This window comes from Eupeodes corollae, chromosome 3, assembly GCF_945859685.1.
Source record: "Eupeodes corollae chromosome 3, idEupCoro1.1, whole genome shotgun sequence".
NCBI lineage: Eukaryota > Metazoa > Arthropoda > Insecta > Diptera > Syrphidae > Eupeodes > Eupeodes corollae.
Window position 1 is genome coordinate 134585802 of NC_079149.1, and position 27839 is coordinate 134613640.

The 27839-nt window shown below is 31.3% G+C and overlaps 3 protein-coding genes across 4 annotated transcripts; 1 reads left to right on the forward strand and 2 right to left on the reverse strand.

Moving 5' to 3' along the window:
• The first annotated feature begins 1836 nt into the window (after positions 1–1836).
• Positions 1837–3457, forward strand: LOC129949780 (phospholipase A1-like). Its single transcript, XM_056061426.1, has 3 exons — positions 1837–1996; positions 2061–2304; positions 2369–3457. Exons 1-3 carry the CDS (start codon positions 1888–1890, stop codon positions 3090–3092), a joined length of 1077 nt encoding a protein of 358 aa, XP_055917401.1. The 5' UTR covers positions 1837–1887; the 3' UTR covers positions 3093–3457.
• Positions 3458–13537: 10080 nt separating this feature from the next.
• On the reverse strand, positions 13538–14793 carry LOC129950826 (phospholipase A1-like). Its single transcript, XM_056062745.1, has 3 exons — positions 14629–14793; positions 14320–14560; positions 13538–14261 (listed from the first exon to the last, which is right to left on the reverse strand). Exons 1-3 carry the CDS (start codon positions 14678–14680, stop codon positions 13538–13540), a joined length of 1017 nt encoding a protein of 338 aa, XP_055918720.1. The 5' UTR covers positions 14681–14793.
• A 7546-nt stretch (positions 14794–22339) lies between these two features.
• Positions 22340–27529, reverse strand: LOC129952796 (uncharacterized). Of its 2 annotated transcripts, none has more exons than XM_056065620.1 (5): positions 26999–27529; positions 23960–24170; positions 23279–23784; positions 22923–23182; positions 22340–22740 (listed from the first exon to the last, which is right to left on the reverse strand). In XM_056065620.1, the coding sequence occupies exons 2-5, from the start codon at positions 24165–24167 to the stop codon at positions 22539–22541; spliced, it is 1176 nt and encodes a 391-aa protein (XP_055921595.1). In that variant the 5' UTR covers positions 24168–24170; positions 26999–27529; the 3' UTR covers positions 22340–22538. The 2 variants fall into 2 exon arrangements, with proteins under 2 accessions (XP_055921595.1, XP_055921596.1); XM_056065621.1 differs by having other exon boundaries at positions 23960–24191.
• Between the last annotated feature and the right edge of the window lie 310 nt (positions 27530–27839).

The window sequence follows — 27839 nt, forward strand, 5'->3', positions numbered from 1 at the left end:
ACAGAGATTCGTTTTTTAGCCGTACTATGCGAATGTAGAGTAGTACCCGTGGCATGATAGTTAGTGCGTTGGACTGTCATGCAAGGGGTCTTGGGTTCAATCCCTGCCTGTGCCATCTTAATTAAAAAAAATAATTTTCGCGGGTACTGCCTCTTGCGAGGAATTGACAAATCCTTCAAGAGTAATTCTTGTCATGAAAAAGTGCTTTCTCAAACTACCCGTTCGGATTCGGCCTAAAATTGTAGGTCCCTTCCATTCCTGACAACACTACTCACACAGGAATGGTTGAGAGTTGTAAGTCACTAGGCCCTGGTTCACAACGGACTGTTGCGCCACCCGATTTGATTTGATGCGAATGTGGAACGCCATGTCACACTCTGTCTTTCCCAGATATTACAATACTCAGGAATTCAAAACTAATGTGCACCGACATCTCCTTTCAACCCCTCTCTCCCTTTCCAAGTGCTCACACTGTGTCATAATAAGGATAGTATATCCTTTTGAGTGTGCGCTTATTATAAAACAAAAAAAATAAGAAGCTACAAAAAACATGACTCAAAGTTGGTAAAAATTGATTTTCGACTCAAATATATTTTGAAGAATTCAAGATATAGGCTTCAAATTAATTTAGTTTTTTTTTTTTAATATTGTTTTCAATATTCAGTAATTTTTTACAAAAATTAAACCGTCGGTTTTTTCATAAAAATTAAAATCTACACAAAATAGTACGCAAATTTGGTAAAAATTGAGCTTCGGTTCTTGATATCTCGTGAACAATAGAAGATACCGCCTTCAAATTAGTTTGATTCATCCAATTTGTATTTACTTATATAAGAAATAAAAACTTATAAAAATGTTACTAAAATTGGTTTTCGACTAAAAATCACGTCAGCAAAAATATTTTTTGAAATCAAACTATTTCAATGTATCCAAAACATTGTTGGTGATTTTTAAACTTTTAAGAATAATTCATCTGACAACTTTTTTAACAAAACAGGAAAACAATTTTTTAAGCATGACAAATTGACAGCATAAGAAGTTATAAATGTGGGTCGCATCCCAGCCTCTTTTTAAGTTTCAATACCCGTTGTGTCGTAACAAAATTTAATTCAAATAAAAATGTTAGAAATGTTTTAAAAATGCAGCTCTAACTTCTTTTTATTGCTGAACACATGTCTTACACTTACGTTTTAGAACAGTTTATCAAAATTGTGTAAGTAATTAAAAATTTTGCATTTGACGACTTTGTTTTTAGAACATTTTTCTTCAAATCTTCAACGTTGATAAAAAGTGAAAATTAATTTTAAAAAGAAGACTCCTGAATAAAATTTTCAATTTCGCTTGCTTACCGATTTTTGCTTAAAAATGTATACAATACTTGATGTGACTATTCTATTAGTAAAGTTGTGTCTTGAAAATACTTTGGTTTCACGCAAACATTATGAAACAATACGAATATTTATAAACAATTTGTTCTCACATTACATAATATATTCAACAACTTTTTATATTTTATATTTTTCCATTACTTTAAATACTAAACAAAAATAAAAGCTTCATGTGAAAAAACGTAAACATACAAATCATTGTTAAGTCAGTCTGATCTTAGAATATTACTAACCTTTTCAGGAAATCCATCAACGAGAATATTTTATTGTTAATCGAATGAAAACGAAACCCTATTTCTTTTCAATTTCAATGATGACGACAAAAATTGTAATTCCCATTAATTATCATAAAATTTATCACTGATGTGTGTACTTTTTATTTTATATAACAATCAGAACAACCAGTATTTCTGTAGTTATCGAATTATAGATACTTTTTATAAAAAGGCTTTCAATGCTAAAATATTAGCAGTTGCAGCATTGTATCCATCGTCGTCGCATGAACTCGATACCACTTGTTGCACGTGAAGGTTATTTAAAAACTATAAACTTAAACATGAAATTAAGTTTGTATTTAATTGCAGTTCTAGTGCTCGCTGTATCACCAAGTATTAACTTATAATTGATAAAATATATATAAAGCTTATTGACTCAAGTTACTTTTCTTTTAAGTCACAGGTGAAACAGAGAAGTGGGACGAATGTGGTCACGATTTGAGCAAACCAACTGGACTAGATAGTCTCGTTGACTTGAAATTTCTAGGCAGAGTTCTGAGGAGTCTTGTGCCATTTCAGAAACCAGATGTGACAATGCATTTCTATCTGTATAAAAGGGCGTTTCCAACTTGTGGCCAGGAACTACGCATGGATGATGATTCTCTTCAGAAATCGGATTTCAACAAGAATCATCCAACAAGGTTTGTTCTGGAACTTATTTTCGAAAAAGTTCCAATATTCATTTATTTAATGTCGTCATTTTAGAATCATTATTCATGGTTGGCTGAGTCAAAGTAAGGCATCTCTAAATCGTGACATCAAAGACGCCTACTTAGAAATTGGTGACTTCAATGTGATCATAGTCGACTGGAGTATCGCATCGAGCACCCTCAACTACTACAGAGTCGTGAGATTGATTGAAGATTTCGGTCAAGTCGTTGCTGACTTTGCCAAGCATCTACACAACACACTGGGTGTGGACTATGACAGCATTTATCTGATCGGTCATAGTTTAGGTGCACAAATTGCTGGCAGTGCTGGAAAACGTCTGAAACCGGGACAATTCAACACAATTTTTGCACTCGATCCAGCTGGACCGGCTTTTCGAGAGAAAGACTTGGAGTGTAGAATTGATCCGACCGATGCGAAGTACGTGGAGTCGATTCAGACCAGTGTGAATTTGGGATTGCTTCAGCCTGTGGGTAATGCAACATTCTTCCCCAACAATGGAGTCTACCAGAAGTGCTTGGGTTTTGGATGTTCACACAGTCGAGCTTATAAATTCTTCGCAGAATCAATTGTTAGTTCGACGGGATTTTGGGGAACTGTGTGTGATAATGAGACCAGAAAGTGGCATTGCCCGGAAAAGGGCAAGCAATATAAAATGGGAGGTGAGCCTTCAAGTCCCAAAAGTGGTACATTTTATGTACGAACTCGAACCAAGTCACCATATGCGATAGGGAAAAATTTAAAATACGTTTATTCTTAAAGATTTTTTACAAGTAAAGCTTTTTAAAGTTAATTTTTATGAGATCTTATGAGACTGTTATATAATGCAAGAACAATTGTGTGAATATTTTTTTAGAATTAATTATAAAGTAATAATCATGATTGAAAGTGACTATTCACGCAAACTTGATCTTGAAGTGGTGGTAGTTTTGCGAAGTGACGTACAAAGAAAACATATCTAAGAAAATGGCTTTAAAAAACTCAACGCAAATACAAAACTTTTAAAGGAAATATTTAGGATCTTTAATTTATAATTAAGTTTAAATTAGATTTTTTTTATAATTCAATTATTTTATAATGAAATAGAAAAAAATAATTAAATTCAATTCAATTCTGGAAACGAAATGTTCAGTCTGTGTTTTCTTTCTTATAAATTATAACGCTACAAATCATGCAAAGTGCCGAAGGATGGATATAACAAGATTTTGATAACAATCTGAGAAAATATTTGATTGATATTTTTTGACGATATCTAAGAAGTTTCTTCTTTCATGTTCTACTTTCTGTCAATTTTGAGTCAGAGTAGATTCTTTTATCGTTAAAAAATATAAACCTTAACGTTAAGCAACGAAGCTTGTTAACGGTTTGATTGATGAAATCATTATAAGACTGATTTCAAGCTTTAAAATTTTAAAACTAAATATTTTGTGGCTTCGATTCGAAATACCCCAACCTTTGACTACGTTTTTCTGGGGAAATACAAAAGAGGAAAAAAATTCTGCAGCGACAGCGAAATTATTTGTTTTTTTTAACTTCTCATAGTTAATTGTAATCGGTCAAATTGAAAACTTTAATATTTCTCAACGTTTCTTAAAATCATAGTTTTCAAATAGTTATTTTCTTAACTAATATTTTAAGAACGAGTGTAGTAATGAAAAAATTAAAAATAATTTCTAACTGCGAGAAATATTCTTTTGGCTAAAATTAAATCTCAAAAACTATAGTTTTTTAAACTTTAATTTGAAGCGAAAACTCTTATTTTATTGAACGGTTTTTAAAATATAAAAGTTTTTTGGGAAGTAAGTTAGTCCAAAAGTCAAAACCCAAGAAAAAAAGATAAATTCAAACAATTAACTTGCAGGAATTTGAAATTAGATGAAATCCACAAGCCCCGATTTTTGAAGCTCAACTAGTTTTCTTGTTGTTGAATATTCCTCTAAAAAAGACAGTAGCCTATATTCGATTCTGTTACAAATTCTTTCAGTTAATTTTTTTGAATTTCTTAGATTTTTGGAAAATCACTTTTGAAGAAATTTACTACCAAACAACTTAAAATATTTCCAAAAACTTCAATATAAGAAAAAGAAATTCCTAAAACCTCATTTTTTAAAATTATCTTCAATACTTTCAAAAAACTTGAAGTTGACTCAAGAAAATTAAAATTAGAACTGGACCCAAAACTAGTATATTAATTTTTGAACACAATATTTACATTTAAAAAAAGTCTTGAAATTCAAAAATTAAAAAAAAAATACACATGCCCACTAACTCCAGTCTTGTTTTAACAGAGGTTTTAATTAAAAATGAAAATTTTTAGCTACAAAAACAAAAATTTTGAATGCCGATCAAACTTAATTTCTTTTATTACTTAAAATTGTTTTCTTTAGTTTTTGAAATTAACGTTTTTTAAATCCTTTTCAAAATATAAGGTGAAGGTTTTTCGTTGTCACATAGTTTCAAATACTTTGCCCAAAACAGTTTTTCTTAACACTAATATACATATACATATTCTAAAATTTATTAAAAATTCATTACATGTTGAAAGGTCAGTAAGTTTGAAAAATCTTCTCAATACCAAAATTAGATTATATTTTTAACAAACAAATATTCCTGCTTTTCCTTAAAGTCTGATTTCGTGTTTTCAAATTCAATAAAAAACATACTTGAATTAATTGAAAAAAGGGGACACATTTTCGAGTGAAATAATGGTACAAAATTAATTGTTTACTATTTAAAAAATCTAAATTAGGCATGTTCAAATTCAGTTCAAAACCATCCCCCATAAACTCATATAAATCTCAATTCATACTTTCCAGGGATAAGTAATGAACTTGGACTTCTTTCAAAGCTTATTTAAAAAATAAAACTGGACTTGCAATCGGTGTTTTTTTCTAATATCGGTCTTTATTTTGAATGATATTCGAAAAACTTGAAATTCTGATTATTTATGGTTCTTCGTTTGATTTTATAAGAAGTTTTTAAAAAGAATTGAATGTAATACTTTCAGGGTTTCTTAAAATGCGTTACAAAGTTAATTTTAAGTGCTGATTTCAAATCTGAGTTTCCATTTTATGTATCTGCTTAAGTTTGAAAAATACCAATTATTTTATTTATTTTCTGTTATATTTCCAAACGACCGAATCTTAAGAAAAATTACTTTTAAACCACTTAAGCATAAATTTGGTCTGCATTTCTTCGAGATTTCTTTAAGACAGGTAAAGAAATAATAACTTATGATTTGATGATTGAAAGTAGGCACTATAGATTTAAAATCCATCTAGAATTTTATTGAAAAAAGTCTTAAAAAAAGACAGTAAATATGTGTTTATTGTTTTATAGTTTAGTTTAGTTTATTTCATCAAACAGAGTACAACCCTTACAGACTACTTTAAAAAGTTAATATAATAAAAAATTAAAATATATGTACCTACAAAAATAATAATAAATAATAATGGTAGCAATAGATAAATCTTAATTATAAAACAAACTGTGACAACAAATCAGAAATTACATTCTTTTTAAAAACATCTCTTGAAATATCAGAAAAAATATCTACAAGCCCAAGAACAGAATTCGTTTCATTATAATTTCTTCTATGAAAATTCTCTGAAAATTAGAGCGGAGAGTCCTTGATGGAAAATAAAAAAGTATTCGTTCTAACAAAAAAAAACATTTGATAGGATTGCTTATTAAAGTATTTACAAACAATAATATTTTCTAATTACTTCAAGCGTTTGAATGTTGATCAACAGGCATCTAGATGAATAAGAACGTACATCCATATTCCAATTTAATTTAAAGCATGCATAAAACTTTTCTATTTTAGAAGAATGGGTGATATAAAAGGGGTTCCAAACTATGCTGCAATATTCCAGTACCGAAAACAAGTGCAATACATACTGATTTGAGGATGTAGGGGTCGGAAAAATACCTAGAGTTTCTTCTGATAAACCCTAGAATCCCATTACCTTTACTGAATATGTAATCTATGTGCTTATTAAACGAAAGCTTTTCATCCAATATAACTCCCAAAACCTTTTTATCCGCAACCCTATCTAAACTCGTATCAAATATGATAGGTGTTTTTTTCTACATTCAGGAACAACTTGTTGGATTCACACCATACGGCCAGTTTTTTGATATCCTCTTGAAGATACAGACAGTCTGTAGAAGATTTTATTAGCCGGGAAATCTTGACACCATCGGCATACATAAGATACTTCGAATGTTTAAATTTTACCGGAATGTTATTTATGATTAGGATAAATAACAAGGGGCCAATATGACTTCCTTGCGGAACACCTGAAGTTACATCAATACTTTTGGATTTAAACTTTCCCAATTTTACAAATTGAACCCGATTTTTTAAATAGGAAGAAATCCATTTTTAACTTCCTATAGGAAGTTATTGTAATGGGTCCGATTTGTCAAATTGAAAATTTTGACATTTCTCGACGTTTCAAGGTCTCTAGAGTCGAAACAAAAGATTTTTAGAAAGATACCTGTTCGTGTGTACGTTCTTTCGTACGTCCGTACGTTCGCGACGTTTTTATGTCGTCCAAAGCTCAAGAACCAGAAGAGATATCGATTTCAAATAAATTTTGTTATATCTACAGATAATAAGGCAGATAGATGCAGAAAGGGCTCTCAAGAAAATTGCGTGGGTGTTTTTTTTACAATAGCAGCTTGAAAAAAGGTGAACATTTTGGTTAACCCTAAATATCTTACGAAGCAAAAACGCTAGAGACTTGAATTAAATTGTATATAATGTACTGTAACGTGATATCAAAGAAGTATATTTTTTGAAGAAAAAATCCGTTTAACGGTTTTTTTTATGAATCAAAAAGACTGAAAAAAAAATTGTTACCTACAAAATTTTACGACTTAAATATGATTTCATCTCCAAAACAATTTTGTGCAACAAAAAATAATGCTTTTCACATCTGATATAATTTTAAGAAAAATTGAATTGACAGTTTTTTTATAAAAAATAAAAATTAAAAAAAACATTACTCAAAGTTGGTAAAAATTGAATATCGATTCAAATATCTTTTCAAAAACTTAAAATTTAGGCTTCAAGTTTTTTTTATCTTATAAGAAATATTGTTTTCAACATTCTGAAAATTGGTGAGAAAAATCGAATTGACTGTTTTTTTACAAAAAATAAAAACCTAAACAAAATTAATAAAGTTGGTAAAAATTGATTTTTGACTCAAATATCTTTTCAAAACTTTGAGATATTGGCTTTATTTTGCTTTTATCTTTGAAAAAATATTGTTATCAACATTCAGTAAAATTTTGAAAAAATCGAATTGACAGTTTTTAAAATTAAAAAAAAATCAAATATACATTTTGTTTACGAAAAATACAAATCTAAAAAAAAAAACAATTTACTTTCGGCTCAAATAGCTTTTTAAAAATTAGAAATATTGGCTTCAAACTTATTTTATTTCAAAGAAAACATTGTTTTTGGTATTCAGTAATTTTTGTACAAAAATCCAACAGTCCGTTTTTTCATAAAAAATAAAATCTACAAAAAATTGTACGCAAATTTGGCAAAAATTGATACGAGTACATATAGACAAACTTTTAAGCCAGACAAATCGACAGACGGGATGGGAAGTTATCAGTGTGGGTCGCATCCTAGCCTCTTTTTTCGCAATAAATCGATCTCTGTTTAAAAGATGGGTAAGATCAAACGATTAAATTCAGTTAAATGTAATTGAATACATTGTTCTTTTCAACAGAATCATTTGCTATTTTTAATCGTTGAACTTATTAAAATTCAAACAAGTTTATGCTTTAAGCTGGCAAAATCGTTCAAGATAAATGTTATTAACAATTGCCGTGTAAAAATAGCAAACTATTTGATTGTTTTCAACTGAACTGAGTAGCTTAAACAAGTTGACCCCATTTCATCTCTCCTAAAATTGTATAAGTTTCTGTGGAAAATAAACTATAGTGAACCAGTTAAATTGAACAAAATACTTAGTTAATCTTAACAAATCGACTTTGTACCTTTTAACAAATCAACTCTGTTAATTTTAACAGAGTAACTCAGTTTATTTCTATAACAAAGTAAGTTCTCTAAAATCAATCCATTGTTTTATGTTAGTTATTTTTCGGTATAAAATTAAAGTGTTGTGATTTTGTTAACTTCCATATTCCATTTATGTAACCATGTTTTTTTGTGCAGCTTTAATACTTGACTAATACTCAACTAACCTTCCCCAATTCAGTTTTTATATTGAATATTTTTTATTTTTTTCCAAAGGGTGTGTTTTGTCTGCGAACATTTTTATGGAAATAACTACACTTTGTTATTCGTTTATCCCTACGTTTTGTTTGTTGTTGTTGTTGTATCTAAAATCACTCTTCTGCAGAACAAAAAATTGTAATGTCCGGTCCAGTCTATTTTGCTCTCGTCATGTTGTTTATTTTACATAAAGTCGCAACCACTGCAGCATGCATGAGTTGAACATTTTTCCTATCATGTTGTAGCCTTAAATTTGCTTACTTATCCTGACATTTCTGTCAAAAAATTTATCGCGCAAAACATGAGTTCAAGTTTTGTATATTGCGATGTTTTAACATCAACCAAGGAAGACACAACAACAAAAAATCATATTCCAACCATAAAAGCCTCATGCACCATCCCTTATTTCCATTTCAATGGACAAAAAAAAAATATGGAAAGAAAAATGTTTAACAAACTTTTCACACCCCGACAAGCAATTCTTCACAGAACCAAACAATTTATGCACTGGAATTGAATTGACAGCTAGTTTTTGCACTCCATTGCTTCCATGGCACATCACAAGCGTGTGTAGCCACACAATCGATGTTCTAGAGCAGGAAATGACACTAACAAAAAAAATTGTCACTCTGAAGCCATCCCACCTGAATCCAAAATGACAGTGGCGTGGAAGCGCGATCGATGGCAATGGCGGTTGTATCAGAGCAAGGGATGAAGGTCTGAAGGGTTCTCGACTCGAATCTTGACTCACATTACTTTCCCTCTATACTACGAGTACATAACCAGAGACCATCATCAGCACAAATCCGAAAATGCCACACAAAAATTCACTTGCAATCAATCAAGCGAGTTCCATTCGAACCACAAATGAGAATAGTCAATCTCCTGGCGAGATGGCCAAACATTTCTAGTCCATAAAATCCTCGTTCTTCTGGTGAGGCTGGAGGTGGTGGTGGTGGCAGTGGTCTTTGCACCACCATTCTCGTCTCATTCTGGCAGTTAATTCGCACAAGAGATTGCCACTCAGCTTGGATAGCGGAAAAGTGGCCACTCAACCGATTTTCCGAGGACCTGCCGAGCAGGCAAAATAAAGAAAGAGAGAAAGGAAAAAAAGGACCATGCCATTTGCACAAGGATTCTAAAGTATTTCTAAAGGGAGAAAGGTTTTAACGTTTTCCAAATTGACGTTTGGCTTGAGGATAAGAGGTGAGGTGAGTTTGAGTTGAGGTTGAGGGCACTGGCACATCATTGGGCCATATACTTGAGGTGTGTGCATTCTTCCGCATGATGGGGCGCAGCGCATAATTGAGAAATGTGGTGGAGTGATGGGGTGGCGATGGTTGGCTTTTTGGAATGTGCTACTTTTGTCAAGAGGCTTGGCTTTTAGTGCTGCGAATTCATTTGAATATGACTGTGTAAGAGTATACTCGTATAAGGTCTGAAAGAATTATTTTCGTGGCACTAAGGCACAAAAGCACGACAAGTCACAGGAGCTACTGATTAATGAGCTCATATCTCGGAAATAGTACCTACCTGCCTGAGCTAAAGAAGCTTTTAGAGCGATGTCATTGATCTAAAGGAAGAAAAATCGACTCGTTTTTTTCTGTTGTCCCAAGAGCAGTAAAAAGGTAATTTACCGTTATTGTTGTTTTCCAAATGGAAATGGAGTTTGTTCCTCAGGGAAAATGAAAGAAAAGCATTAAACCTATACGATTGAGAAGAACATACGAACTTATCGCTACAAAACTGTCAAAATAAAGTTAAGAATTATTTTTTTCACTTTTCCACGTGAGAAGAAATGTGAATTTTATATTTCGCTGTTCCTAAGAGTTTTGAAATAGAAATATTTGGATTAACATGAGATTTTTTTTAAGGTAAATAAGACCCTGTAGTAAAGCGATTTCCACGTGAAAAATTAATTTCCCTTAGATTTTGAGGTATAGTGACATGTTATTGAAAAATTGATTTATCTTCATATTTACAATAGTTCAATGGAATGTTTTATTTTCACGTGAAAAATTTATTTCACATGAGTTTTGAGCAAAGGAAAAATCAATAGAAAATTGATTTGGTCTGCAAATGGTCCTAGACTAATTCTGGGAATATTTGTAAGTTAATTTTTGTTCATATAAAAATGTCCATCACTTGGGATGTTAGTGAAGGCAAAATGCTAAAAGAGGATTGGCGCGTCTTTAAGTGAAATGAGTGAATACGAAATTTCAATACAAAATTGATTTAGTTAAGAATTCTTTTTTTACTTTTCCACGTGAGAAAAAATGTAAAATTTATTAATTTTTCATTTCACGAAAATTAAGCCATTGAGTTTAACATTTCGCTGTTCCAAAAAATTTTGAAATAAAAATATTTGCATTAACAAGAGATTTTTTAAGACCCTGTCGAAGAGCGATTTAAACATAAAAAATTAATTTCCCTTGGATTTTGAGTAATAGTGGAATGTTAATGAAAATTTGTTTCACGTGAGTTTCGACCAATGCGAAGAGACATTGAAGTTGAAATGCTAATATAGAATTGGTGCGGCCTACAAAAGTGCCATGCAATAAGTAAATGGGGTTTTCCACTGTTTTTTAAAATTCACTTCACTTGGATTTTGAGTGAAAGCGTAACTTTAATAGAAAATTTATTTGGTCTACAAACTTTCGTTGAATTAAGTGAAATGTTTTTTTTTTCACTTGAGAAATAAGTTTTACTCATATTTTGCATAGGTTTTAAAAATTTACTTTACTGAATTTTGTAAAGTATTTTTTGGTCACATGAAGAATTTGTTTCACTTGTGTTTTGAGTGTAAGCGAACAAAAATTGGTTTTGCGTAATTTTTTTTTTTAAATTAAGTGAAATGATTATTTTCATACGAAAAATGTCCTTCATTTGAATTTTTAGTGAAGGCGAAATGCTAATATAGGGTTGGTGCGGTCTTTTAAATCTCCACGATTTGCGTGTATTTTCCTGCAGGTTTTAAAAATTCACATCACTTGGATTTTGAGTGAAAACGAAATTACAATAAAAAATTGATTTGGTCTTCAAGCTTTTCTTGAATTAATTGAAATGTTTTCATTTCACATAAGAAATTTGTTTCACTTAGAGTTTTCATAGGTTTTAAAAATTCACTTCACTGAATTTTGTAAAGTTGTTTTTATTTCATATGAAAAAATTGTTTCACTTATATTAAGAATGAAATCAGAATGTTAGAAGATAATTGGTCTAGAGTAAAATTTGTTCTTAAATTAAATTTGTTTTTAATTAATGAAGTTTCTTTGCATATGAAAAATTTGTTCCACTTATTTTAAAGGTGAAAGGGAATTAATAATATAAAATTGGTTTGGTCCACAAAATTTTCGTTGAATTAAGAGACATTTTTATTTCTGATGAAAAATTTGTTTCACTTGCATTTTGAGTAAAGAGAAAGGTTTTGTAAATTTTTCTTGAATTATTTTCTTACAAATGAAAAATTTACTTCTCTTGGATTTAAAGTGAGCAAAAGTTAAATACAAAATTTATTTGGTCTTCAAACTTCCCCTGAAATTATTGAAATTGTTTTTACTTCATGAAAAATTTGTTTCACTTTAATTTTTTATAGGTTCACAAAAATTCTCTGTACTTGGATTTCCAAACGTGTTTTTTTCCATTGTAAAATTAGTTTCACTTGAATTTTTCCATTGATTTAAAAAATTCACTGCACTTGCATTTTTTGAAATAGATTTTTGTATACGCCAAAAATTTGTTTCACTTGGATCTCGAATGCAAGCTAAATGTTAATAAATTAGTCCAAGTAAAATATTATTTTTTCGCATGGAAAATTTGTTACACATGAGTTTTGAGTAAAGGGAAGGGAAACATTCAATATAAAATTGATTTATTTTGCAAATGTTTGCAGACTAATTTTGGGAACATTTGTAAGTTAATGTTTGATCATATAAAACATTTCCTTCACTTGAACTTTTAGTGAAGGCAAAATGTTAATAAAGGATTGGTGCGGTCAGTGCAATGTATTTTCCCGCAGGTTTTAAAAACTCACATAACATGGATTTAAAGTGAAAACGAAATTGTAATAAAAAATTGATTTGGTCTTCAAGCTTTTCTTGAATTAAGTGAAATGTTTTCATTCTACATGAGAAATTTGATTTACTTAGAGTTTTCATAGGTTTTAAAAATTCACTTCACTGAAACATGAACAATTTGTTTCACTTAGATTAAGAAGGAAATAAAAATGTAAGATCACAATTGGTGTGGAGTAAATTTGTTCTTACATAAACTAAAATGTTTCTTTCCATATGAAAAATTTGTTTCACTTGGTTTTAAGATAAAAGCGAAAGAATAATACAAAATTGGTTTGGTCTACAAAAGTTCGTTGAATTAAAAGACATTTTTATTTTTGATGAAAAATTTGTTTCATAGGTTTACGAAATTCTCTGCACTTGGATTTTTTGAGGTGTTCATATAAAAAATTAGTTCTACTCAAATTTGTCCATTGGTTTTAACAATTCACTTTAATTGAATTTTGTAAAGTATTTTTTTTTCACATGAAAAATTTGTATGACTTGGATTTCGAACGAAAGCGAAATGTTAATAAATTAGTTTGGTCAAAAAATGTTCCTTGAATTTGTTTCACTTGGATTTTGAGTAAAGCGAAATGATGATGAAATAATAGAGAATTGATGTGGTCTAAAAATTTTCAATAAATTAAGGGAATTATTTTTTCAAAGGTTTGAAAAATTCACTTCACTTGGCTCCTGAGTGAAAGTGAAGTATTAATTAAAAATTGGCTTGGTTTCCAAAATTTTATGATTTAAGTGGATTTTTTTCACTTGAAAAATTTGTTTCACTTAAATTTTCAGTGAAGACGAAAGTCATTAGATTCGATTTACAAATTTTCTTTGAATCGAACGAAATTTTGTTGAAATTTTTAAAATAAAAAAACAAGTTTTTCAGTTTTAAGCATATAAATATTTATGATACCTCCCTAAAGCATAGGGAGCAGTAGCCCTAGTTCTAACATAAAAAGTACCAGTCTTAGGTTGGGATGGCTCGCCACCCATTTTGTATTGTTTGCCCTCCTCCGGGCAACTCCATTTCCTTTCAGTCTCATCGCACAACGATCCCCAAAATCCCCGTGAACTAGTTATTGACTCGGCGAAGAATTCATACGCCCTGCTGTGTGAACAGCCATAGCCTAAGCATTTCTGATAGATTCCCTTGTTGGGGAAGAACGAAGCATGGCCAACTGGTTGAAGTAGCCCCAAATTCACACTTGTCTGAATTGACTCAACGTATTTGGCGTCGGTCATATCAATGCGGCAATCCATGTCCTTGAACCGAAATGCCGGTCCAGCTGGATCGAGAGCGAAAATCGTGTTGAACTGGGCAGGTTTAACTTGCTTCCCAGCACTGCCAGCAATTTGTGCCCCTAAACTATGACCAATCAGGTAAATGTCATCATAGTCCACACCCAGTGTTGAATGAAGATGATTTGCAAAGTTGGCCACAATTCCGCCAAAGGTCTCGATCAGCTTCACGACTTTGAGGTAATTCAGCGAGCTTGAGATCACACTCCAATCGACGATGATCACATTGAAGTCTCCGATGCTTAGGTAAGCATCCTTTATGTCACGATTTAGATCGTTTTTACTTTGACTCATCCAACCGTGAATGATTATTCTGGAATTTAATGTGAAGGGTTAGACAAATATTCCAAAACTGATTTCTTTATTGTTACCTTGTTTGATGTGAAGCATTGAAACCTGACCTCTCCATTGAATCGTCGTCTGTGCGAAGCTCTTGTCCACAAGATGGAAATGCTCTTTTATACAGATAGAACTTCATTTTGACCTCTGTACTCAGGAAGGGAACTATGTGTCGAAAAACTCTGCCCAGAAACTTGAAGTCGATGTATTTATCTAAGCCAGTTGGAGTGCTTAGGTCATGGCCACAATCATCAGTCTCACTTGTGACTAAAACTTGAAGATCCGAAAATTTATTAAAACAAATTTCGTTAAAGATTAACACACAAAGTTGTTAAACTTACCCAAATGAAAAGCTAAAACTAGAATTAAAGTTGTAATTTGTAGAAAACTCATAATGATGATGATTGTTTTTTTAATTTAAATTATTAAAACTATTGGAGGTCGATTTGAAGTGTGTCTTACAAAATATAAGCGCAATTTGCAGTTGCAGTTTGTGCTGTGTTGTGCAGTTGCTTTAGAACTAGAATACTATGAGCTATGGAGAAGCTAGCGCTTTCTTTTATACACAAGAATCATAAACTATAAGATGCTATTATGATGTGATGCTGTGTATCTAGAATCTAGATGAATTAAAAAATCAACAGTATACACTTTAGTCATTTTGAACTTTATCGTGCCGTTGAACTTTTATAAGGTGTTACTCGTATCTCGTGTAGTTATGTTTTGTATGTTTATGATTCGCCATTGACATTCATTTTAAAGGTTTTGTTTTGTTAAATTATCTAAGTTATTAATATAAAAGATTTTTTTTTTAAATGTGTGAACTATATAGAAACGGAAATTGAGGGGACTGTACTCTGTGTTTTATTGTTATTGGGTTATTTCAATATTCATAAGTTTAAAATAAATTATGAACAACAACTAAATTAATCTACTGATTGTTTTGTTTAAATGAAACAAGTCTTAGGTATTTAAAGTTTGAGTTGAAATGGATAACGATATATAACGTTGGTTAAATTGCATTTATTGTTTTTCATATTTCATCTAAGTCTGTAGTATCCGTAGCCTGATGGTTAGCCCGTTGGATTGTCCCTTGCTAATGACAAAGATTGGGCTTCAGCTCATCTTCAACTCAATAAAAACCAAAAAGTCAGCAGACGTCGATGGTATATCCTACGCTGTACTAAGAAATTTACCGATGGAGTTAGTTGATATTTATAACACACTCTTCACTGAATAATGCATATAATCCAGTTCATTGGAGTCTCGCTGTAGTTCAACTGCAACCCGTCAAATCTTCGGTCGATAAGTCGTCTTCCGAGCATCAGGAAAGTGGACCGCGGACAACACAATAATTCCAGATAAACAGTTCGGGTTCAAGGAGGGCCATGACACAATTCCTACTGCGTCTAAACTCGTTTCCGATATCCAATGGAAAAAATCAAAACAACAATGTACATGTGCTGTTCTGGTTGGTTTGGAAAAGCGTTCAGAACGGCATGAAAGGTTGATATTATTGGAATTTGAAGAGTGATTTTGACAAGACTCAGTGATATTGCGACGGTTGGAAACTGAAAATAAATGTCCAGAAGTCGGAGACAATTCTGTTCTGGACTTTGTTGGCTAGTGCCACGAGGGATACGTGCAAGAATTGTCGCAAGATGGTTATCGTTGATCTTCACGGACAGTGATTAACGAGCAAAAGTGTATTGCAATACCTTGGTGTCTGGTTAGATAAGAATTTATATTTCGACCAGCTTATATCTAAGAGCCGAATCGTTACTATTCCAACGAGATCCTATGTGCATGACTCGAATGAACAGAATTGAAAATTTTGTGATGAAACCCGAGGTCACATTGCAAGAGCTATGTCTTCGACCAACAATTTAACTTTGGGGGCGTTCTATCCGAATGACAAACATTTTGAGAATGCAACCTTGAGCGGCTTCATTTTACCAGAAGTTTTCCTCTTCTTAGACAGTTGCTGTCTGATACAGGATAGATCGGCAGTTCCGCTTATCTACCACGTCAGACGAAGAACCGTGGATAGGCAACCCTTGTACAAAAAAAAAGTAAAATAAAAAAAAAATTAAAAACAAACAAAATATGGGATAGTTAGGTTTGCAGCAGTGATTGTTCTAGTTTTAAGTAGTTTTTCGGTATAATATGTACTTAAAGCGTGTTTTAGTTAGATTTTAGGGCCGAAAGGAACTAGTATTAAGTATCAAGTTTTTGAAGTACTTATTTAAAACATTCGAAAACAAACACATATATTAAGTTTGTTGAGACTCTTTTCAATACAATTCGTGATGGTTTTCCGAATCTATAATCCTTTTCTTCAAAATTCAATTTGAATGTTTAAAGTATTTCATAAAATTATTCAAAAATCTTCATAATTTATTATCTTTTACTAGTCTGAAATAAATTTCAATGAAACGCTATAAAATTTGTGCTTAAATTGTTTGAAAGTAATTTTTCTAAAGAGTCTGTCGTGTTGAAATATATTTTAAGAAATAAAATAACTTAAACCTAGAAATCAGCACCTAAAATTACATTCAAAACTTGTTTTTAAATAAAAACATGAAAGTATTAAATTCAATTTGTTTTCAAAATTTCATATAAAGTCCAATAAAGAAACATATAAATAATCAGAATTTCAAACTTTCCGATTATCATTTAAAATTTTAAAGACCGATATTAAAAAAAAGAGGCCGTGATGCGACCCACACTGATAACTTCCCATCCCGTCTGTCGATTTGTCTTGCTTAAAAGTTTGTCTATATGTACTCGTATCAATCTTTGCCAAATTTGTGTACTATTTTTTGTAGATTTTATTTTTTTATGAAAAAACGGACTGTTGGATTTTTATACAAAAATTACTGAATATCAAAAACAATGTTTTCTTTGAAATAAAATAAGTTTGAAGCCAATATCTATAATTTTTGAAAAGCTATTTGTGTCGAAAATCAATTTTTACCAACTTTAATTTTTATTTTTTAGGTTTTTATTTTTTGTAAGAAAACTGTCTATTGTATTTTTCTCAACATTTTTCAGAATGTTGAAAACAATATTTTTTATAAGATAAATTAATTTTGAAGCCTTAATTTTAATTTTTTGAAAAGATATTTGAATCGATATTCAATATTTACCAACTATGAGTAATGTTTTTCTTAGATTTTTATTTTTTATAAAAAAAACTGTTAATACGATTTTTTTCAAAATTTAACCAAATGTCAAAAACATTATTTTTGTTTGCACAAAATTGTTTTGGAGATGAAATCATATTTAAGTCGTAAAATTTTGGAAGTGTAAAATTTTTTTTTCAGTTTTTTTGATTTATAAAAAAACCGTTGATCGGATTTTTTTCAAAAAATATATTTCTTTGATATCACGTTACAATACATTATATAAAATTTAATTCAAGCTCCTTGCGCTTTTAGTATTTAGGGTTAACCAAAATGTTCACCTTTTTTTAAACTGCTATGGTAAAAAAACCACCCACGCAATTTTCTTGGGAGCAAAAATTAGACATTTTTGATTATCAGACACAGACAAAATTTTGAAAAACCAAAGTAAAATATTTCTTTATAAGTTTGTCTTCTGTATCATTAAAATCTTTTATAAAAGTTCTAACTTGACACATTTTTAACTCCTTGCTTGTATTGTTACTAAAAACTGTTCACAAATAAGAAAAGTGACTTTACTAATTTTTCTTCTAATATTTGCTTATAACTCCTTAAACAATTTCCCATTAGAACCTACTACAAAAATTAAAATATGATTTAAAATACACACTCAACATTCTTACGGCAGTGCTGTTTCTTTTACTACTCTACTACTTTAAGTACTACTGATAATACTTCAATCAATAAAAACACTTTTTGTTATTCAGTTCATAATTCAGACAATGAATAAGAAAATTACATTTTAATAGACAGAGAAATCGATTGAAATATATTATCTTCCACTTCTTACTGCAATACATAAATTTAGAAGAAATAAATTTTATAGCATAACTTATACAAATGATTGTCTCCACAAAAAAATAGCTCAAACACACATAAATAATTTCTAAATCTCTAATTATTTCAAAAATGAATAAATATTCCTAAGAGCCACCCTCAAAATTCTGCAGGTTTCTAACACCCAACCTTTCCACGACGACGCGACGACCGACGATGCGTCACTCGGTCGCATATCTTTTCCAAATTCATTCCCTAATTTATGTACAAACCTAAATACTACGAACATCAGTGCTACCCTTTGCATAATTTAAAATTTATTTCCATCTATGACGTCAAAGAAGATTAATATCACATTACAATAAAGTTCATGCAAATATATAAATTACCTCATTTTTGTTGTTGTTGTTGTTGTTATGTTGAGATGTGCTCCTTAAAGGAAAGCATTTAGAAATATTATAAAACTGACTTTCTTGGAAAAAAAAGGCTTTTGTAACCCAGTAAAATGGAATGATAAATGATAAATGTCTAATACCTTTTTTCTAATGGTTATTTTTATTTATCTTTATGTGAAATTTGTGTTGATGGTTTGAGTATTTTGGTCAAAAGGCTATTCGATTCAACCACCTTAGGCATTCCTTTTATCAGTTGGGCTGGGGATTGAATTTGTTTAATGTTTTTACATAAATTTGAAATTCCGATGATATTTTCTACGATATATGTAAACATATATTTATATCTTCAAGGATAATGTTTTTTTCTAGAATCATAAATGAAGCCTTTTATTTATGCTCTTTTGTTAAAATAGTATAACATAAGACTTAAAAGCTTTAGTGGTTAGTGGAAAGAGTTTGAAGAAGCTCCTTTATCCTTCTTCACATAAAGATAAGGACATACTTATTTTTGTATGATTTATTTATTGATATATTAATAATGTATAATGATTTTGAGACACGATTTTCATGGTATTTAGGACTTTTTGGAATAGGAGTATCTATCGTTTAGGGCTTCCCTTAAAGCCTAAGAGCAGCACAAATTAGGAGATTTATGTTTTTCTTTTTTTTTTTAATAAACGCCATCAATTTTTAATCTTTTTAACTTGTCCTCATTAAGTTGTAATATTTTGTAATTTGCCACCAAAATCTATTCAACATTTACTTCACTTTAAGAAGATTCTTTTCTGTGAAATCTGGAAACAGTTTTCTTAGAATTATTTTGCGAATTATTATGATTTCTCCGAAATAGCTGTTGATATTTTCCTTTTCATGGTGAATAGTTTTCTCTGGAAATATGAATTTGATACTTGAATGGCTATGACTTTGTGCTTTCTGAAAAGTGTCAATATCAAGAGTTTGATGCATTCAAGTCCTTGATACTGATAGGATGCTTCTTCAACTTATAATAATATTAATTTTCTGGGAAGCTATTTCTCTGCTATTGAATGGTGAAAATCTAGAGAGGATGAGTGCTGGGAAACTTGAATTTTTCAATACAAAATAACATCTAACAACTTTAAGAATTCTTAGGAGTAATAAGCTGAATAGGTTGGATCGTTGATGTCAAGTTTAAGATATAACAAGAAATCCCTTCAATCGATGACAAAAATGTACCAAATTATAACACCTCAATTTTCAGTCTCTAACATAAATCAAAACTGACCCATATAAACCATAACAAATAAATGAATATGACGTCAGCTTAAAAATTAAATCAAAGTTTTTTTCAAGAAGTTTTTGATATGATTAGAAAAATTAAAGAGAGCGTAAAAGAAGATTTTAATGGCAACTGGTTTTAAAATTCCTTTATATTTCAACATTGAGAAAGACAAAAATGTGGTAAAGTACTCAACATTCGCGAAGTACGGCTAAAAAATTTGTTTTTGACAGGAGGAAATCTCCAAAAGACACTTGGCAGTATTCGACACCAACTAGTGTGGGACTTTTAACCACTTAAACCACCTCTTCATCAGGACCAATCTTGAAGGATCGACTTCCGATTTTTCTTTCTAAATTTTGTACAATCACTTTGGGGGAAGTTTAAACTTTTCCCATTTTTTTTAGAGCATAAGCTCATGAGGCTTGGTTCTTCTTAATTTCCGAACATGGTTGTACGATACAGCGTATTTTGAAACAACTTCTGTAACCATTTCTATTTGTGAGTGACGATGTAGATCAGTATTTCTTACCAAGGTGAATTAACTATTCCAAAGGACTTTGTTTTGGAATTTTGGATGATTTCGGTATTTGTTTTCTTTGTACAGCCCCATAATTGGATTCCATAGGTCCAAACAGGCTTTTTTCGGTCCAAGCTCTCACTTTGTCGACTGCATTTTGTAGTTTTACTGTTGCCTAAGAGACATATTTTTCGGGTACCAAAATGCGGTATCATCTGCAAAAGTAGCCAGTATGGTGTGATTACCAACTGGAATATCCCTTGTGTATAGTAAATACAGGGTAGGACCTAGGACACTTCCTTGTGGTACACCGGCTTCTATTTTCTTCAATTCCGAGTATTCTTGATCGTACCTTACTCTAAAAAATCGGTCTGAGATTTACGATTTTAATATTTCAATGTACTGCCTGGGAAGATCCCTTTGCAGTTTGTACTCAAGTCCCTCATGCCAAACCTTGTCAAAAGCTTGAGCAACATCTAAGAAAATAGCTGAACATACTTGTTTTTCTTCTAATGCTTTTTCTATTACATCCGAAATTCTATGAACTTGGTCTAGCGTGGAATGTTTATTTCTAAAGCCAAACTGATGGTTTGGGATTAACCTTATTTCTTCTATGATGTTGCTAAGTCTCTTCAGAAGCAGTTTTTCAAAAACTTTTGCCATAATTGGTATAAGCGATATTGGTCTGTAAGCCGTCACTTCTGTAGGTGGTTTACCTTGCTTTGGTATGATAATTACTTCAGCAATTTTCCAATGGTGCGTGACATACCGGTGCTTAAGGAATGCATTTATTATATATTGGAGTTTTATGAAGGCTTTCAATGGCATTTCTTTCATAACCTGAACAGTAATCAGATCGTAACCTGGTGATTTTGTATTACCACAACAAATTGTAAGCTATTTTCAGCCGCGTTTGATGAGTATGGCTTAAAAACATTCGCAAGATGTTTTACGAAAAGGTTAGCTTTTTCTTTCGGGTTACCGATCCATTTCCCATCTTGGGATTTCAAGGGCGAGTTTCGTAACTGCGGTCTTTTCAGGCGTTTGGCTGCTTTCGGCAAAATCGTTTGAAGCATCAGTCGTTAAATTCCTTAGGAATGTACTGAGTGAATCGTTTTTGAATTTGTAAATTTGTTTTCTAAGACTGTTGCTTATACGGTTAAACGTTGTTTTATCATCTGGAAATCTACTATTTTGCCATTTTCTTCGAGCTCTTCTTTTCTCTATTATCAATTCTCTTATCTCTAAAGGATATTTTATTTCATTTTGTCTTCTATTAGAATATGTTGGAGTACTTTCTTCAGCGGCCTGTTGCACATCAGCAATAAATTGTTCCACTTCATGGTCAATTTGCTCAATTGTATCCCTGGGAAATCTTAAATTTATAAAACTTAAAAGCTTTTCTCTAAAATCATTCCAGGTTGTTTTCTTATTTACAAAATTTGGATTACTTATTTCTAGTACTTCCGATTCACTTAGTGATAGAATCACTGGAGTATGATCTGATGACAGGTCATAATTACCCAATAAACAATTTTTGGTTAAAAAACGGTTTATAAACCGGATTATAACCCTAGGTTATTTACCGTAAAAGTTTGAAATCGGTTCGAAAGACGTCTCAGAAACGTTCCAGAGACGTTCCCATTACCCGATTTGGGCAGTAACTTTGTAACCTGAGTTCTGTAGTGGTTATTTCAAAGCCGGTTAAAAGCAGTTAGTTTAAAACTACTTTTTGGAGTTAAAAACTAACCGTTTTTATATGGTACGCATTTAACGCTTCTAAAACGTTTTTTTCCGAGCGTTATTTTGCAGCTTTTTAATAACCGTTTTATTTTGGTTTCCTTGAAACCTATATTTTAGGTTTTTTAATAACCAATATAATTTTAAAGTAGGGTTTTTACTAGGTTTGGAAAAAACCCTGTATTTGGTTCCAAAACTGGTTTATAAATAACCGTTTTCCAGCTGAAAGTAAATAGCCTTGTAAATAAAAGAAATATGGTTTCAAAATTACTTTTGTGTAAATATATATTTTAGTTTAAATATAACTTTTTCTTAACTTAACTTAAAACTAGAAATCTTAAATTTAATTAAAAACTAAATATTAATAATAATTATATTACATAAATACTGGTGTTGGTGTAGTTGTTGGTGTTGGTGTAGTTGTTGGTCCTGCTGTTGCTATTGCTATTGATGCTGTTGTTGTTGATGGTGTTGTTGTTGTTGTTGTTGTCGTTGTTGCTGCTGCTGCTGTTGCTGTTGCTGTTGCTGTTGTTGTTGTTGTTGTTGCTTTTACGGTTGTTGGTCTCTCATTTTCATTCCTGTGGAAAAGAAGAAAAATGTATGTTTTTATTAAAATATGCAAGTATGTAACTTTAATAATTTAAATAAAACAAAAATTTGGTAAAGAATATAGTAAAACAAATCAAACGGTATAAAGACAAACGCCTCATAATAAGAAATATATAATATACTTTTATGAGTTTTGTACAAATGTACTTACAAAAGTTTCATCCGAAAACGAGCCTGCTTCAAATAAGTTTTAAAGAAATTAGCAGCATCGATGTCGGAGTAGTTTGGGTAGCGGTCTCTTACCGCCTCAACTACTGCTGCGAAGACGTTTTTATATCCAACAAACTTCTTTTTGTTGGATGTTCCCAGCCAGGAAAATTCGGACAACAGCTTGTCGTGGAAGAACAGCTTGGCGATGGTTCTTATAGTTTTATTGGCATTCATTCCACCGAATGTGCCCAATTTTCGAATCTGTTTAAATGAAAAGAAAAATATAAGCTTTTAGAAAATGTTGCAAAACAATTACATTTCTTTAAGTGTTCAATTATAATAAAAAAAGAATCTTACGACTAATCGTTTAAACGAAGGGTCGGCCCCAATCCTCTCCTCCACTTCCTCCAACGCTTCTTGCGTGGATATGGGCAACAAATTTTCGGGAAAAACATCAATTTTTTCTTTGCGCTCCATATTCACGCACAACTTATCGATGATTATATTCATCGTTACTTCGGTTTTTGCAAAAAATTCGGTAAGCATCTGCTTCATTGCGGAGGATTCTTTGTGAAGAGAATCGAGCGAGGCTTTAATTTGATTTTGGTTTTCGGTCAGCCTTTGGAAATTGGCCTCCATGGCCAATGTATTTTGGGAAGATTTTCCACTTGCATGTGGTAAACTTTCAACTGCTTCAACTGGGCCGTCAAGGAGTTTGCCATCTGTTATTATCTCTGACATGAGTGTGTTGAGGTCAGAAATGATCACAGAATCACAGAACTGTGGGGACTGTTCAAAATCGTTCTCGTCAGAGGACAACAATTCCGCTGTTTTTTCTTTTTGTATGGCTTGCTCCCACGTATCTTAAAAAAAATATTTATATTATATTATATTATATTAATTAATATAATTATTATATTAATATATATATTTATAAGTTGAAAAACTTAGTATTTAATATTTTAAAAATTGTTATATAAAAATTAGCTGGCAAAATTTTAAGTCCTACCTACCAAATTTACTAAAATGTATTCTTACCAATTCCATCAAAGATCAAGCGGCATTTAATTTGGTTCCAGTCGTCCTCTGGGTTGATGCAGTTCTTGCGACCATTTAACATATCCCTTCTCCTTAACGGCCACAGCAAAATGGAGCCATTGATGACCCAGCTCTTTGGAACGGCTGTCACAAACTTATCGTTGCCCTCCACAGTTTCCACCACTTGAAACATTCTCGCTTGTTGCATGGACTAAAGGATAGAAAACGGATTCTGAATTAAGTGTAAGCTTAAACATCTTAAACATAATGATGTCAATGGACCAAAACCGAGCCTCATCCATTTCTTCTTTCGACGTGAAAACATTTAAAAAATCAGAACGAAATGGCTGTTCGTAGAAATTTGTTTTTTCCTGTAAACTTTTACCAAAAATAACGGGAATGTCATTTTTAAATGTTGCAAATTCCATTCGAACAATATGATTGGATTTTGTTAAAAAGAAACAATTGGCTTCGCAAGACTTCAGAACAAACTCTTTAAGTTTAATAGCTTTAAAAATTCCTTTACATCCTTTAATTTTTCTATTTTTATCTGCATCATACAAAATTGGAAACCTGTTTGCTTGTACAGGGCTTTGTAAATTTTCAAAATCTTCTAAGATTCGGTTTGCTATTTGTTCAAGTGGCCTATTTCCGGATCTAATTCTTCGTTTCAAATACTGTAAGCGATTTTCGTATTTGAAAGCACTTATATTATCCAAAGAACCATAGAGTTTGCAATCATCTACAATATGATACAAATTATGAACGTTGTAACTTATGTTTTCTCTTCCATATAGTTTAGAAAAACCTTGTATGAATGTTGTGAACAGTGAATTTGCGATTCCGATAAACTTCATATTATTTTGACTTAGACATATTGTAACAGCGCAGTGTAAGAGCATGAAATGTTCGTATACTTTTTCATCAATAGAATTTTTCAAAACAACAGGACCTAGGTATAGTAAAAACGTTCTAAACTCCGTGGCCTTCCAAAAACTGATTACATCAAGCCCCCGAGCAGTTCGGTTAAATTCACATGGAGTATATTTTCGCATTGAAAGTAAGGATTCCGAAATTGTTTCAATATTTTTCGAAGAAAGTTTTGTTTTAAGAGACCTGTTTTTTATCCAGATAAGCAATAACTTTTTCATAACACCTAAACATATTAAATGCATATAGTCTAAAGGAAAATTTTCTATCATGTTGATTGGAAGAGTTTCTAAAGGTGACGGAAGGATATGATGATCTTCATGAGTCCTAGACCGGAAGGATGAATTAGTTCTTATTGCCTTTGATAAACTTGGGAAGCACATTTGATGAGTGTTATAGTTGTAATCTCCCTCTACGTTGCACCTTTCGCAAGCAAAATAACCATTATGTCCTTTTATACCTTTTAAATAAGAACGGGCGGGAGCATCACATATAAAGTTTCTTATTTTAAAATTAAAAGTTTTTGAACCGATAGTTAAATTCGCAACAGTTTTAGCCTCTTCAAGGAATACGTTAAGAAATTCATGAACATTTGCAGGCTTTGCTGTTCCGTAATAAACTCCTATAACAAGAGGCTGCAAAACCAAACCTTCTAGTGAACACAAAATGGGCCAAAATTGACCTTTTGAACTTTTGCTGACAGGAATACCATCAATGTTAAAGTCTAAGCATGTTTCTGTTGGACAATTCTCGAAGGTTGTAACAACTTTTGTTAAAGCGCGCACCAAACCAAAATGCCAATATTTGCCAGGTGGAACGTCAATAAATTCCTGTCCAACCGAACAGGACGTATTTAAAAGTGTTCGAGCGTCTGCTGGTAAATAAGGATGACTTACTTTTAAAATATTAAGTAAATCACGCAAACAAATATGGGGTATATTATATTGTATTGCCCAGTTTTTAAGTTCTTTTGCTATATTTTCACAATTTTGGTTTATTAAATTGGTAGAAACTTCGAAGCTATCAGAAATGTCATTTTCATCTTCATGTTCAGATAAGATGAGCTGAAGGTTTTCAACACTAGAGATTTCACAACCAAAGTTTTCAGAAAGTTTTATTGGATTACTTTCCACACTACGCATATTAACTAGGACTTTTTTAATTTTTCTTTTAAATGTTGACCGGCTACAAACTTTATGTTTTATAATTGAATTCATTTTGAAGGATGCAAGGCGAGCTCAAGGAATATTAAATTGTTGTTTTTATTATTAAGGAAACGAACGAAAGATTTTTTTATATTGAAAGATACAAGGCGAGTTAAATATAGCTCAAGGAATATTAAATTGTTGTTTTTATTATAAAGGACACCAACGAAAGATTTTTTATATTGAAAGATACAAGGCGAGTTAGATATATAGCTCAAAGAATACTAATTAATTGTTGTTTTTATTATCAAAGGACACGAGCGAACGATAGAAGAGCACAAACTGAACTAAAAACTAAATATGGGCCAAAAAAGCAAGTAAAAAACAATCGCTCGTCATATGAACAAAAGTAAGAAAATAACTGAAAAAGGCAGTTCACGTTATTTTACTACTCATTCCATATGAATGCAAGTAAAAAAATAACCCAAACAACACGGCTGTGGTTATTTTTCTACTTGCATCCTATGAACAAAAGTAAGAAAATAACTGAAAAAAGACAGTTCACGTTATTTTGCTACTCATTCCATATGAATGCAAGTAAAAAAATAACCCAAACAACACGGCTGTGGTTATTTTTCTACTTGCATCCTATGAACAAAAGTAAGAAAATAACTGAAAAGAGGCAGTTCACGTTATTTTGCTACTCATTCCATATGAATGCAAGTAAAAAAATAACCCAAACAACACGGCTGTGGTTATTTTTCTACTTGCATCCTATGAACAAAAGTAAGAAAATAACTGAAAAAAGGCAGTTCACGTTATTTTGCTACTCATTCCATATGAATGCAAGTAAAAAAATAACCCAAACAACACGGCTGTGGTTATTTTTCTACTTTTGCTACCTACTATATGAACAAATAAGTAAATAAAATGAATATAATTGAAAAAATAATTATTTGCTTACCTTTTTCTCCAATTTATATAATTATTTATTTTATTACACTATACGCCACAAATCACACTATAGAAAACGATATTAAATCAATACACGACCGACAAGCAACGCACTCAACTTCATCAACTCAACTGCAATCTGCAAGACTGAACTAAAATGAAACTGGTTAATCGGGTAATGGAAAACCCAAAAAATATGAAAGGAGAGAAACAAAAATAACAATCGCGATCAGTGTTACCACTGCAAATGAAATGTTTGTATTTGGATCTTTGTATGTTTAATGGGATTTTACATTGAGAACAGAAATTAATTCTTCACGGATGTGTCGCAATTTTGTTTTCCCTTTAATAATGAATTACATTGGGAAAATTATTGAATGTTTTACAGGACGAATTGATTTTTCTGAAATCTCTTTTTGGAGACAGATTTACACATATTCTCTCACGGATTTTCACATATACTACGAGTTTGCCATTTCGGACATTTTGGTGTGTTTGTTAATATTCAAAACGTTTGGTGTTTGTTGCAAGATTTGCTTAAAAAATTATTCTGGCGAATGTAAATTTACGAAGTGTGTTAAAATGCACATTTTAAATTGAAGAATAATTATAATCATAAATTTGTTTAGCTACTTTTGACTTTACAAATTATACATTGAACCCAAAAAGTAGCGAATTTTAGAAGCATTTGGGGCTTATTCAAAATGAAACTTGTGGCAATACTGATTTTCGATGAATATGGAAACTGAGAACAAAGAAAATACGTTATTTTGAAACCAAACTAACGTGGTTTATTTTTAACCACTTAAACATGGTTGTTGTTTAACCGAAAATTAATTAAAAGTTACATT